Source organism: Falco cherrug, chromosome 1 (genome assembly GCF_023634085.1).
Source record: "Falco cherrug isolate bFalChe1 chromosome 1, bFalChe1.pri, whole genome shotgun sequence".
NCBI lineage: Eukaryota > Metazoa > Chordata > Aves > Falconiformes > Falconidae > Falco > Falco cherrug.
This window is the reverse complement of record NC_073697.1, coordinates 109,986,714-110,002,570: the sequence shown is the minus strand read 5'-3', so window position 1 is coordinate 110,002,570 and position 15,857 is coordinate 109,986,714. Positions and strand designations below refer to the sequence as shown.

General features: G+C 38.6%; 1 protein-coding gene across 1 annotated transcript in view; it reads right to left on the bottom strand.

Moving 5' to 3' along the window:
* Positions 1 to 15,306, bottom strand: part of PPM1E (protein phosphatase, Mg2+/Mn2+ dependent 1E) — a 68,355-nt gene extending 53,049 nt beyond the window's left edge. The window contains exon 1 of the mRNA XM_055719187.1: positions 14,834 to 15,306. Coding sequence (XP_055575162.1) covers positions 14,834 to 15,204 — 371 coding nt within the window. The 5' untranslated portion in view covers positions 15,205 to 15,306. The remainder of the gene's footprint in view (positions 1 to 14,833) is intronic.
* Positions 15,307 to 15,857: the final 551 nt, after the last annotated feature.

Genomic DNA, 15,857 nt, shown 5'->3' with positions numbered 1-15,857 from the left:
ACGTATCATTTAACTGATTTATATTTTTTAGTATGCTTACAAGCATGTTATTTTTAAGTCAGGGAACAAATTAGATCTTACTGGTGAACATGGGCAAGCTTGCTTACTTTCTTGGGTATAGGTAAAAGCTGTCATAGACAGGATCTAGGCTGTGTACTTGTATGCTTTATTTTTTTATTGAACACCATAGCTTGGCCAATAGTTTGCAGAGATAAAATAATCTGAAAGATATTTTCAAGTATGATCTCAAAGGTAACACTTCCTGAAGCGCTTTGTTTATGTTGCCATTTTTTGGAAACTTTCCTGGTTTGTTGTTGCCAGCATTGTTATGATAAGGGTAGCAATTTTAGACACCTCACTGTAAAATTTCTTTATTGAGTCACACTTGCACTGAGACTAGCAGCTTGTATTTTCTACTCATACTAACACTAGTAGTCTTTACTGTTTTCATGGATAGTACTGTAATGGTTTTTGTAAGTACACACAGAGAGCAACAGTAAAAGTCGAGGTAAAATTAATCAGCCATGTCTCTAGCTACCAGTGCTGTTTTAAAAATATATTGCCTTATCGCACATATATTTTTGTTTTTCTCAGATTACGATTATAACAAATGAATAATTAACCTGCCAATACAGAAAGCAGAAGCATCCTCATACAATTAACTGTATTCACATAACAGAAATGTGTAAACTATATTTGGATTCAGGAGTTGGAAAAAACAGACGGATCTGTGGAGCAAAAGGATACTTGTGATTTTACATGATACGCAAGCATGTAGGCTGGAACATGGAATCTGGGGTTTACAAATATACTTAATACAGCTGCAAATTCCTGGTTTTGATATTAAGTCAGCCTGTCACTCCACATTTAAATTCCGCTGGCAGCAAGCAGAGTACCAGATCTCTTACATACAAGGCAGAACAAATTTACTAACTACCGATTCCATCCAAACTGATGTGTTTGGGGGGCTGTAGTTAGTAGATTAGTTGCAGTCTTTGACCTTTGAAACTAAGTACATTGTCCTCCTCATAATCTCTAACAAGCAGAAACCAAAGTTCATTAACATCAGTTTCTTGGGTAGGTTGCTATGTCAATGTATTTCTGTTTTTTGTAAGACTTCTAGACTATGATAAATTCTTAGTTCCTGTTTATAAAGCAGCAAAATGACACGAGGAGGAACTGATAGAAAATGATAGATTTATCTTTTCAAGCTGCTCCTGGAAGTATAAAAGCAGCTATAGCTGGTTTGAACACAGAAACATCTGTTCAACAAACCAATTTGGACCATCTATTTACCTTGCCAGACTTTCTTTGTCATGGAAGAAATATTCAACACTGATAAAAGAGGATTGTGAAATCTAAGAAAGATTATAATTCTGTAAATCCATAGTAATAACATTAAAGCTGTTGCACTATAGCTACCTTTGACAATTAGATTACTGAATACATAGTGAATATGGTTCAGAAGGAGCATGCAGTGTTCACCAAGGAATCAAATAGAATATACAGGTTTTCACCTTGTAGAGGAAGAAGGAGCAGCAGCCCTTTAGTTTTCATTGATTTCAGCTGTCCAGACTTTAAATGGAACTGATTAGGTTATTAGGTTCAATCAACATTTTACTCAAATGTTTAAACACAGCCCATTAGGTATGAAGTTAGCAGGTAACTGACTAAAGAAGTCAGCATGCTAGCAGTTCCTTTTAATAGTGTTTTAGCTGATCTGATGTTTCAGATGGTCTAATCACTCTCAATTTTTTTATTATTTTCATTTGACACTGTCTATTAATTTCCTCATTCTGTCCCTTTCTTCTTAAAGTGTTAATTGGTGAGTTCCATGTATCTTGGAAAACAAGCCCACTTAGAATTCCTGTTACAGATTCTATCACCTATCTCCTTGAAGAACTATTTTTCAGGGTTTGAATGATGAGAAGTACTTTACTTAGACTTGGCTGAATTCCTGATGCTTCAAAGTACCCATCAATGTCAATGTAACTGTTTAAAGGAAAGAACTTGAATATCAGAGATTAAAATAAAAAAAATTAAAAAAAAAAAATCTCAAAAGCAGTCTAGAAGACCCCCTACATTTACTCACAAAATAAATCTGAAAGGCAAATGATTAAGCATTTATAGCGTAACTCCCAGTGGTGAAATTTCAAGTCTTTTTTACAGCTAGACATTTAATCTTTTGAAAGATATCACAAGTTCTCATTACACTCTATTTATGTGGAAAAGGTCCATGTTTCACCTGACAGGCTAATAGCCCAGAAACATCCCAGAAGATATAATAGCACAGGCTCAATCACTGACCACAGCATGTCACACCTAACCTTTTCTTACAGGTGAGGTAAAAAAACCCCAAAACAACAAAAAAACAAAAAATACCCTGTACAGTGGATGAAATTGTGGCCCAATGGAAAGTTTCATCCCTTGATGCCAACTTGTGCAATTTCATGGCAAGCTTTGTAGTATTTTGTGGTTTACTTCAAGCTTCAACTATTTGAAACAAGCACGTTTCAGATTATTCTTTTGAAGGAAAGCCTCCAAGCTTCTTGATTGCAAAGTAAAAGTTTAAAATGTTTCCAAGTACCTTTTTCAGAAGCAAAACCAACACCAAGGTTTTTTCTTAATGATTTGAAATTTAGGTCAGTTTCATAGTATTCAGCTAAATTGTGACACAATGATTAATTGGTCTGGCAGCATTATCTACTTCACCTTTTCTTTTGCATATTCTTCCCAATTTATTATAATGGTACAAGAAAAGTACATGTCAAACAAGACAACCAACTCTGGATTTTTATTTGTAGCAGCAGCACATCATTTTTAGGTTGTTTATCTTATAACTACAGAAAGACATGAAAACTTTTTGATGGGGGCAGAGGGTGAGGAGAAAAGATTAAGAAGGAAAGGATTTTCTTAAGTGGAGAGGAATTTTTTTTTATGTTTACTTTTAAATTAAGACTGACTTGCTCTTTTTTTACTTTCCTACAAATTTCTTCCAACCTCCTGCCCTGTTTATATATTTATCTTCCCTTATTCATAGAACAGAAAAGTAAAACAAATAATCTTCCTCAAAAAGAAGGACAAATATATGGTAAATTAATTTACACAGTTCTGAAACATAAGGGTTTAGGAAACTACAGGATGTGTTAGTTTGTTCTTGGATTTAAAAGTAGCAATTTTTTGAGGGTCACATCCTGTGCCTTTTTATTTAGCCCAAACTTCCTTTGATGTAACTTGGAAGTTCTTGACATGCAGAAAATGCAAATTAACCTCCATACGCATTGTCTAGCTTGGCATTTTCCTGAAGCTTTCCATGTTTACTGTTGCTACCAGTATTGCTGCAATGGTAGCTGTTTTAGACTTCTCACTGTAATAATTTTTATCATGTCATTTAACCTTGCTCTAAGTGAGACTAGCAACTCGAATTCCCTACTGCTCCAGTGGATAACATTGTTTTGTCACCGAAAAAGAACAACTAAGAAAAGTAAATACAAGTTCCTGTAGAATGTATTTCAAGAGTCAACAGACAATTGAGCCAGACACAATTCTATAGTACTGCTTTAGTAAAATATCTCAACTGATTTACTCTGCTCAGTTTTCTTGACTATCTTCACAAGATCAATTGTGCAGCAACCTTTTTTCTGAGTCACTCCAAGTTGTTATTCTGCTGTAAGTAGTAACACAATTCTCAGATGCTTATCAATGCAAAATCCCACAAGATCTTGTTATAGAATAGACCACAAGGCCACCACAATAACATGAAGATATCACATTTTTAATATTGTGCAGTAGTGAGCATACTGGAAAATCAGGAAAACTTTCTGCTGGCACATAGTATTTAAAATACTATACGATCTTATGTTATTATTTACTTGTTAATTTTAACAACCTTAATTTCTTTTTTCCCAGCCTATAGAAATCCTAAGTTTTACTCCCACACAGAAAGCAGCTCTTAAAAAAAAAAAAAAAAAAAAGCTATTTTCCTGATTTAACACCTCTGTAATGCCTCTGTATGTTTTCTTTTATATCTGCTAGGTTGCCACACGCAAAATAGAATGGTGCTGTCCCTTTTTCACCACTAAAAGGAGACAGTTGAATTATTTTATCAGTCTTTCAAAAAAAACCCCAACATTTGAGAGAAGCCTAAAACAGCTCCCTGAAAAGCATCTGTAACTGGTAACAAGACATTAATAGCAAACTCAAAGGAAAGCTAGAGCGTAAGAAAGTACCAGATCTTTAACTTAAAAAGTTAAAGTAACAGCACAGCCCCAAATATCTTGCAATGATGTCAAGGGAAGTATAAATACCGTAGTGCATAACCAACTTTCAGTATAGGAAGTTTGCCACAATGAAACAGGGGCTATAAAAAACTTTGATGAGTTTATCTATTTTGCAGAACCATTTCACAGACTGACAATGATTCTCTAAGAAATGAATGGAAGGAACATGGGTGGGTCACCCAGGTTGTGGTATTATTTAATTCTTTCTTCCTCTTTCTGTTTTACTATTTCATGCTACCTGATTAGCTGTTTTTCATATCTTTACAAAGCCAACTTCCTCAAAATACTTTCCTTTTTCTTTCTGTACTTCCTCAACAGATGTTTTTTGTTATCTTGATTTCAGATGGCGATTTTCTCAACATTAGAACAAAAAAAAAAATAACCAACACACACAAGGTGTTACTTCCAGATTTAATATTTTGCTCCACTCCATAATAAAGAGCATGAGACTGCAAGGTAGCTTGAAACTCCCTTCTTATCCTGAATTTCTGTTTGGCTAGGTAATTTTTGTTCATAAAGGAACTGATCAAAATTTGGTGATTGAGTATAGACAGACAGTCAAGTAAATATATATACACAGAAACATACATGTCTTACTATAACATTTCTTGGGCTGTTACAACCTCTGTCTTTATTTCAGTTAAGATGCACAGACACAGCATGGAAACAAACTGCATTACTTCATCAGTTTTCAGAGGACAATAAATTAAACTGAATAGCTTTCAATGTGTGAATGCAAACCCAGCTTTTTATGAAGTAAATATTTTGTAATATATAATTTATATATTTCATAATTACTTTTAACATATATTTAATATAGAATTACATTAATAGAAACAGAACATGTTTTAAAAAAATGTAATCAAAATATTCAGAGTTCATTGCTTTCTGCATTAAGTTTTCAACTAGCTAGGATGAACTTAAGTGTTTTTTAGGTTTATGTATTCTACTATATATATTGATTCTAGATAATTTATAAATGCCTATTCTTACTCCCTGTTGACAAACCTTTTTTCTCACATCTCCCAAAACATAGAGGGAGTCTGTAAGATTTTGTGTGTGGGGGAAATATTTCAGGATGTTTAGTACTTTCACAGGAGAAATTATTTTTTTTCTTTAATCCCCAGAGCTAGATTTAGAACTTTGTGGCTTGTTTCACATTTTTAAAAATTACTACGTTGTATGTCATAAACAGCATCAGCACTTTAAAAAACAAAGTGAATGTGAATTGCACCAACTCAGTTTTGTGAGGTGCTAAACCAAAAGCATCCAGTATCTAAAAATGTTTTTCTAAAATTAGTACAAAAAGTAATTAGCAAGAATTTAAGTATTCTATATGATCATTTAGGTCATTCATAATCAGCCAAACTGAAAAAGGTTAACACCAATGAGGAAAGTTTAAACCATTTAAAATTCATTCTCAAATGAACAATGCACTGGGGAAAAGGATCAGATTACTTAATATAGGCTCAGTTCTCCTCTCCCACCAAGTAGCCTGGCCATACATCCCCAGCCAGACTGCCTTGGGAACTGCATCTTCTTTCCTGCACTTATTTTAACAGGAATTGCACAAGTGTTACACAGTGATAACTCTAACCCTCTGTTTATATGGAAGAGAAAACTATTCATGGTTTTTACACAGTTCATACCATTGAGGTTAAAGGCCAGAGAAAAGACCTCATGATTTGGGGTTTTTTTTAAAGTACATGCAGTATTTGGTCAGCGGAGAGTTCTTTCTCTCTTCTGATCTATCAGATACCATAAATTTATAACATATCTCACTTTCTCTGAATATAGCTCAAATGTCACCCTTTTGGGGCACATCAAAACTGCTATTAGTTATTACTATTTGCCATCACAGAGGAATCATATGTACAAGCATCACTTTGAAATCACTTCCACCTCAAAATTTTAAAATATTCGGTAAAAATCCAAGATCTCTGTGAACTATTATGACAGATGTTTATTTGAATTTAACATAGACCAACCTTAGTAGTTCAGCACAGTATTTATATCAATGCATTTCTATTGAGGGCGCATTCACCAACAATTCACATTTGAATGTTAAGGTTAGGACCAATTCATTTTCTTCTAAAATGTGACATAACATTTTCAGCGTGAGTGGCAAGAAGAGGAGAGTAAGTTAATTTTGTAACAGATACATCCCTTATTCTCTGTGGAGTACACTCCAGTGAGAAAGCAGAACTAAGAACAACCCAGAGCACCCATGTTCTGCAAGCAGAAAGCATATCTGTTCCCCAAACAATAGTGCTCCTTCTAATCTCCAGAAATACTGAGCTTCTGACTTCTCATTACCTAATGCATAGATTTTTACACTGCTTTTCAGAAGAAAGTGATAATAAGACAGCTGAGAGCATAAACTCTTTTAAGGTAGGGACCTTTATAAATTCATACATTCAACCATGTTTGCCTCAAACAAAACAAATGACTTAGAATTATACTACTTATAAGAAAAGGTGGTAAAAGCTTTAGTTTAAAATATAGATCATGCTGTATATGTAAGTGTGTACAATTAGTCTATACTAGCTTGTTAGTTTAAACTCCTACTTGCCATGCAGGTAGGAATTTTAGATAGTTCACCACTGTCCTCAACTGGGCCCATAGGTTCCAATAGGAACTGAATGTTTCCCTTGATTTTCAGGTGCTCTATTATAAACCAATATACCAAATATCTTATTAAAAAACAATTGTATTATAAGCTTTAGCAACATTATCATATAATTTTAAAAAATAATCAAGCAACGTCTAATTGAGAAAAAGTATATTGCATGTAAAGCTAGCATACACAACAAACCAAATTCTAGTTGCCTAATACTGTCTCTGTTGAGAAACAGAAAAAGAAACCACATAACTGTTTGTTGAACTCTCACCCAGAACGTGGGGGTTTCAGCCTTCCATAACTTCAAGTTAGGATTGAAAGAAAAAGAATCCTTTTAGAAGCTAATTAATATAACACGTAGAGTACAGTGTTCGTAACACTAATGAGAAATAACTTACCGCATTCATTTCAGATTTTTGAACCTCAGTAAGAAGGTCATAGCCTGAGGTGAAAGGAACAGCCCTAGAGACGGTGCCAAGAAGTTAAAATGCCAAGGCCTATTTTTATACACTGCTTCTATTTTTAGTTACATCGTGATGGAAGTACAGAGCCTATGAAAAAATTGTATTATCAAATGAGAGAAAGTACTTAAATTCTTTATTGTAAATGAAAAGCAAAAAAAAGTAAACTTGAAAAATTATTAGGTAAATTTAACAGACTTTACTGGATCACAAAAGGCCAGCTAAAATAGCTTTGAAATAATACTCTCTGAGAAAATTAACTTTAAGGGGCTACCCACAATTCTACCCAATTGATCAAATCTTCCTTTTATGGCAATTACAGCTACAAGAAAGCACAAATGTTCCCCAATTCAGACTTGTCTGCATCCAAGCACATTTTCCCATGATCGAAGTTTAGCATCCTGCTCTACCAACAAAAATATATTAAACTTTTCAACCGATTGCATGCAGAGTTCAGAACTGGTGAGCAGTACCACAGTGTAAAACGTTGGTTCAGTTACTCAATCATTAGGTGCCTTTGGCTGTTTTCCATCCAATATAAGCATAAACTGAGGTAATCCTGCAATCTAGTTAACTCGTTTAACTTCTGTATTAGTCGTTGGACTACTCAAGGGCATCTATTTCCCATGCAGTTCTAATTTATGACTCTGATGATTACTTTATAAAATGTCTTATTAAAAGCAGGTAATGTTGTTTCTTCCTAATGAAGTACAAAGGCACAGCAGAAATATTTCTGTGTAAAACACATCCACAATCTGCATTCATTTTACCTAATCCCTAATGTGTTACAACAACAAAAATCTAGAATATTTGTTTAGTGGTTGATTTCAGCAAAGACAAGGACCTACACTATAACATGTAGCAACGACCATTTACATTTTAGTAGCATGTCATAGGTTACTAACACGTCATGGACTCATTTATTTTTATAACCATTTGCATTAGGTAATCATGATTGCATTGCATAAGACAGTCTTGCAGTATGGTTCAAAGAACATCTGATGTTTTACATTGCTAACTCCATTTCATCTCATTTTTCACGTAACTTTCCTAGTTAGTGAGAATACTTCCTAGGAGAAAACAAACCAAAAACCAGTACGCACCAAACAATGTGAGGAAAGAAAATGGTGCAGAACAGCCAGAGATTACTTCAGAGTGACATCAAATACAGCAATAAACAGTACTTTCATTACCTGTGTACTACATGCCCTGTTGCTTTTGGTTTAACTGTGATCATGCAAGCAATTTAGCAAGACAAGAAAAAAATGAATGAGAACATATACCAGTGACAAAGCAGTCAAGGCCCTGAAACTTGTACTAATGTACTGTAAAGCAAACTAAAAGTTTAACCTTAACATCAGTAATTTTTTTAAATCATCTGTGAAAAGAACCAAGTTGACCATTCTTTCTTCAAAAGTACAGGTGGAAAAATACTCTGCAATTGTTGAAGGTAATTATAATGAGGATTTTAAAATATAAAAATATTGTATGCAGTGTGTTTTGTGCAAAAAGGAAAAATTACTAAACAAACTCTCTAAAGAAATGAAGCCTAACATGCTCATCGCATCCAAAAGATAGTCAAAAGTAGTTTCACAAGATGGTCAATAAGGTCTTAGTTAGTCAAAGTTTTTTTAAAATATCTTATAAATGAAAATAACATATTCAAAGTAGAATTTGTTATACAGATTCATATATACATTCTTGATAACTCAATCTAGCTTCAACAGTAGTTATATAAGGTCCAAAAAAAGAACATGTTACCACAGATCTAATTCTTCAGTCAATCTCTATGCAAAAGCAAACAGCTTCACTAGGAGTAGTAGAATCTGTGCAAATTGCTTTGGGTCAATAAAATCTTGGTGTGAAAAGCTCCTAACAAAACTAATTCCCTTTAATTTGTTGTACTACTAGTAACATTCATTGAAATAAAAGCACTGGAATGAATATATTACCATAATCTGTTCAACTAAGAATGATTTTTTTTTTAATGCTATATAAAGCAACTTCCAAGCATAGTCATCATTGCACTTGAAAAACTCAGCATCCTTTTAATCATAAATTAGTAAGTTTTGAAATGTCACCATATATGTTAACCATCACAAAAACTAAATCTGCAATTTAAATAGCTCCTTTTTTAAAAGGAGTATCAAAATACTTGATTTGATTCAGTATTTTTAAAAGCGTGGGAGCATGAACTGAATATGCCTTAAAAGCAATGTGAAGAATCTCTCGCTGTGTAGACCATTAGTTGTGTTTTGAAAGTGATTATCACTAAATACCACCTATTTGTCATTATGATTTCCAGTCTGAAGTATATGAAATCTGCCCATGTCTGTATGCTATGACATCACCCTCATCCAGTACATGGGTTGAATTTCATAGCAGGTTCTTTTAAAGAGTAATAAGACATTAATAACAATATTGAAGTACTCTCAACTTCCTGCACACGCTACTATCAGACGAATTAGAATTTCTTTACAGAGAAGCACCATAATTTCTAGGACCAAAATCCCTTGAGCCTGAGGATGTCAGCATCAGCAGCTGTACCCAAACAGCTCTACGCCTTAGCACAGAGCCTGCTGCTCACTGCTGAGTTGCTGGGACTCTAGGTCACTGTTGCTCAGCCTGTAGCACATGGCTGGCAGCAGCCAGCTCAACTACTACCCTCAGGAAGAGATTCCTAATCTTGGAGGGGGCTCCAGTGAGACACTGGCACAGTTACAATTTGCATCACCTCCCTTCCCCGCCCTCAGCCATAACATTGTCATGCTGTCATCCAGGAAGAAGCTAAGGTTGAGAACCAAATCATCAACACAGCTGGGGGTGGGAAATTTAATGGTCTCTGTCAAACCTCCCCATTCACCATTAGGAAATTCCCAAAACAGGTGCAACCAATATCGGCTCCAGTCATTTATTGTGAGCATGGGCCAACATTATCATCATTTCCACTGTAAAACCTCACAAAAGATGATGAAACAAGTACCATCCTAAAAAGGATGGTATTTCTTTTTCGTTGGTCCTTGCAACTAATATTGGAGATGACAAGCAGTTCTTTGTATTTCCTAAAAGGGCTTTCAGATTGCCATCAACAGAATAGGTGATAAAAGACAAATCATAAGAGAATAAAACATCACAGCCTATTTAATATGTTAAGAAAGCCAGTGTAGCATAATATATGAATTTCAACTTACGGATAGTGACAACAATGCCAGCTTTCATATGACGGGTTAAGAAAGCAAGTTAAAAACACGTACATCTGCTTTTAAAAGGGAAAGGATACAGACTCTACACATCAGTGTTAGAGACAGCAGGCGGAACACTGTTTTCAAGTTAAGATCTTTAAAAAAAAAAAAATATTTCTGCTCATATAAATTTACCATGGAAAGTTATCCCTCTTTAGCTTAAAATTGCAAGCTGAGGGGCAAAACCACCATTCTTCTTTGGTGTCCACGTTTTACATAATTCCAATGTTAAAAGTTTGAGCCTACATTGCCTTCCTTGATTTTTCATAGCAAGACTGCGGGGAATACACAAACCTCAACAAAAATATTTTCTGTCTTTAAAACAAAGAAAGGATCAATTTTTTTAAATCTCACTTAAAAGATTGCAATTTTTAATCCTAAAGTAGGAATCTATGATATTATATGAATGTTGCATATTATTCTGTGAATGCGGCATATTATTCTGTGAAGAAATCTAACAGGGCAGTGCTTAAAAGTTTTTCTTTTCACATTCCAAGTCAGAGCAAGACAGTCCTCAAAGTAATCATTTTGTCATCAGTGCCTTAGTTAAGCACTTAAGATGACATAATATTAATTTTTATTTTTATTTTACTTACCATCTTTTGCAAATCTCAAAACTGGAGAAACAGGCCTATCTTCTAAGCTTGCTAAAGACGTTTCTAAATGAATATTTGAAAGCAAAACATTGTATCACCAAAATCACTGAAAGTAAACCTGAATCTGCAGATACCAGCTATATCTATTCCTATCAAAGCTGGGGGTGGGGGGCGGGGGGGGGCGGGTGGGAGCGGGGTGGCAGAGAAGCGGGAAGAAAAGAAAAGCAAGAACAATATACAACTGATTTTTTCAAATTATTATGTTTCTACAGGGGGGAGGACGACCCCAAATGTAACACCAAGATAAATTTGTTCTTTCTAGTGATACAACTTCTAAGGGCGTACTATTTAACTAAGTCTGGCCCCTCTCCTCTCTTAGCAACCACATCTTTGTTGGTTAGTTTTTCAGATGTCTTGTCAAGAACCAGCTTTTAAAATACATTAGATTTAATAAAAGTATCAGTAGGAAGATGAAAAGAACAAAGTTACATATCATGCTGTGTTATATCAAGATAGAAACTTCTTTCTTTGAAATAAGTCAGAAATGAGGTCTACTCCTGAATCAGTGGAAGCAAGCAATGGGGTCTCAAACAGATTAAGTCCTCAGTATATTTGTTTCTACATAGAAACTATTTAAATTATATAGCTTTATCCTGAATAAGACATTATAGAAGATAATCACAAAATGAACTTTCAAGCTGTCAGTCAACGTTCCAATGCAATTCCTCAAAAATTAGTCTTTTTTTAAATTTTCTCCATCTAACATACCTCCTATTGATCAGTTTCATTGTGCTGAGGATCACTAAGAAAGCACACAGTACACATTTTGTGGCATTTAGACAGATATAAAGATTACATTAATCTAATTTTCCAAGCATATGCTGTCTCTAGAAAGAAACAAGGAACTGGAAACCTCAAAGGGCAATATGAGTCTTCTGGAAAATAGCAGGAAAATCTCATAAATAGGAACTCTCTGATACTGATCTACACAATGGCAGAAAACTATTATATTTTTTCATGATTAGCAATATGTTCTTATTTCTGTGATGATCTTCCTTCCCTCCGAAAGAACTAAAGCTGTGTGCTTAAAATAGCTGAAAAACAGCTGTTGGATTTTTCACAGTAATGGGTTTTATCCTCATGCAACATATAATGCAAACCAGCCATTTGACTAATACATAGTTACAGTTACAGAAAACATGCCTTCACAATATAGTCTTTCTTGCTAATGACACAGCAATAAAATATTCCTCTTCACATGAGTTTTTGTGTGCTTTTTTTTTTTTTTAGCATTATCATAACCATTTGGCACAAGAGTAGCTGTAGTCACATTGATGAAGTTTTCCATCTCTGGAAACACCTGATAGGTCAAACCCTTACTTGTAAACTGGGGAAACATTCTACGCTTGCCTGTTTTATAATCTTGTGACAGTTTTAAGTTCCTCTGGTGACTGGAGAGTGTACCAAAACCACAATACTTTACATACTTACCTTTGTTTGCACCACCACTCAAGAAAAAGCTATCAAGCTATTTCAGTTTAGCTCTCTGTGTTAAAAGTTATTAGATTTGGCTTATAATACTTTAAAATGTTTCAGAGAATTACATTTTGCAGTTATTTTAGAGAGACAAATATAAATCAATTTCTATCAGTTCTCAGTTAAAAGATACTAATCTACTATATGAAAATGCATTTTCTATACATTGACAAAATAATTAAGCCTTTGGAAAACAATTTTATTGCAATATAATCCCCTGCTCCTTTAATTTTGAGATACATACTGCTTTTTGTTTCATAATTTAGGTGCCTATAGAAGGAAGTCTGCATTGATTTCACCATAAACAAAGCCAAAGAGATGCTTCATTCAGTAGCCATCAGAAGATTTATACAAAGGCTGAAAAAAAACCCAAACCACAACCTGACAAGAACTATTCCTATATAAAGAATCCTATCAAAATGCCTTTTTTTTTTTCTTAATGATTTAATCCATGAATATGGGCCTCAGAAACTGGGGAATCTAAATCTGCCTGGCCTGGGGTATGGGGACATGCAGAGAGAGAAGGGGGCGGGGGAGGAATTCAAGTTCAAAATAATTTCATAGATACACTTTAAATAATATTTAAATATATATACACAAAACTTTAAATAATCTGCTTACATCTAAAACTTTATTTACATTAATCTGACTTTAGATTTCACAAGTCCATTTTAAAAAAAAACATGTTCTAAATACATAGAAGGGACTTGCCTCTCTCCTCTCTACCACATGCTATGACTGTGCTGCTGTATTCCAGAGAAAGACTTTCCAAAGGTGGCAGGGTGAGTGTGTGTGATTAGGAGAGCTTTGTCCTCTGCAGCTATCATCATGCTGTCTCCATCGTCCACAAACACAGAGGGCAGATGAGAATTGAATAGAAATAGACCATGCAGTTGTAAAACCCAGTTCTTCATTTATTTATTTTTGCCATTGAGTAACACCTTTCATTACAAATATCAGCTCAATGGCAGAAAGCTCCCCGGTGTGCTTTGCATATTTTCACAGGTTCATTTGTCTCCTTCTGTGACATCAGTTTAAAAAGGTTCCTGAAGAAATGCCACTAACAATCATTTCTATTTCAAGCCTTCAAAGCCAAAGTTGAGCACAATACAAGGCACTGGTAACTGATCTTTAGGTTTCAGTCCACCGACTTTTCACACTGGGAATAGATCCCATCTGTTTCCTCTTTATGCACCAGCCTTTAGAAAGCACAGATCTGGAAACTGCCTCCATACAGAACAGAGTATAGCTGGCTTTCCCCAGCTGACAGCAGAAAAAGCCCCATGATTATGGATAGCTTTCTCCTAAGGCTTTCTACTTCTCTTTTCTCCCTGGTCTGCAAATACATGATGTGGTTTTCTCGATGTGGTGGTGGGGTGTTCTTTTTTTGGAGGGGGGAAGGGAGTGGACTGCCTATCTTTCCTTGCTCCTTGTTCTCCCCCTTCCTTCTTTCTTGGCAGAGGTTTCCCCATTTACAAACCCTCACACAGGGAACATTTCAATTTCAAGCCTCAGTACAATCAACCACAGGCAACCCTCCCTCCTGCTTTGGCACCAGAGCGTGAGACATTTCCCCCACCACTCTCCCTCCCCAAACAAGCTGCTCTCCAGATGGATACTCGTGGCTCTCCCTTGGCTATTCCCTTCACCTCTTCGCTCCCTGTCCCGGCGAGAGGGAAGGAGAGGGGCAGAGAGCAGAGGCGTCTTTTGGGCAGGGGCAAACAGGGCAGAGCAGAACGCTTTCATCCCAAGCAGCTCAGCACCACCAAAGTCCTTAACTCCTTGACTCGGGGATCTTCCCCTCCCCAAGCTCTCTGCCCTCACCCCCCTCAGCCCCACACCCTGCCTCTCCTCACAGAAGGGTGTCCCTCAGCCCCACATCGGAGGCTCCACTCACACTGGGGGGGGGGGGGTCCTCAGCCCCACACCCTGGCTCCCCTCACACGGGGGTCCCTCAGCCCCACTCCGGAGGCTCCCCTCACACGGGGGTCCCTCAGCCCCACTCCGGAGGCTCCCCTCACACGGGGGTCCCTCAGCTCCGTGCCCTGCCCCCGCTCCCCTCAGCGCAGCGGGAGACTCCCCTCAGCCCGGCACTCACTACTTGTAGAGCTGCTGCAGGCAGAGGTCCAGGCACTCGCCCTCCACCTCCTCCTCCGTGATGTACTCCGAGAGCGGCCGGGGCAGCGGGGGCAGTGGCGGGGGAGGCGGCGGCGGGGCGGGCGGCTGAGGGTCGCCGGCGTCGCCCTCGCCCTCGCCCTCCTCCGCCTCGGCGGCCGTTCCCGCTTCTCCCTCTGCCCCGGGCTCCTCGTCAGCGGCGGCCGCGGCGTCGGCAGCGGGAGGGGGAGCCGGCGCCGGCTCTGCCCCGAAGGGCCCGCGGAACTCGCCCAAGAACAGCTCGAGAAAGCGGCGGTAGCTCTTCTCCTCCGCGCTGCCGCCGCCGCTGCCGCTGCCCGTGCCGCCCGCGGCCATTGCTTCGCATTCCCGGCCGCCCGCCGGCGGATCAGCACTGCGCCCGCAGAGAGCTCCCTGCCCGCCGCCGCCGGCAGCCGCCTCCCGCCCGCCCGCCTGCGCGCGCGCTCTCGAGCCGGACCCGCGAGGGCGCGCACGCCGCGGGAGTAGGCGCGGGGGGAGTGAGGGGGTGTGCGCCTGAGCGGCGGGAGCGCGGGCGGCGCTGAGGGGGGCGAGGGGTCCGGGCCGCGGCCTGAGGGGGAGGCCCGGCCCGCGGCCTGGGGGAGGGAGGCCGAGCGGGCGGAGAGGGGCCGGGGGGAGGCAGGTGGAGGGCTGGCGCGCTGACAGCCGCGCCGATGTGATGAGTCATGCGAAGGCAGCCAGACGCGTAGGTTCCTCACAGGAACCCGAAGGAAACCTGAGAGCACATTCCCTATTACCTAATCTCTGCCTCAGGATTTCCCTGCGCTCATCGTTTCCGGCGCCGCTGTCGCCTCCCCGGGCTCCCGCTCGCTGCCAGGACGGGGCTGGAGGGTAAGCGGGGCCGGGGCTGGGGGCGGCCCGGCCCGGCCCGGCCTCACCTCATGGCATGGGGCCATCGCTGCCCCGCGGGGCCGGCCGCCCCGGGCTGGCTGCCAGGCGGAGTCTCTGCGGCGTGGTTTTGAAATCCAGAG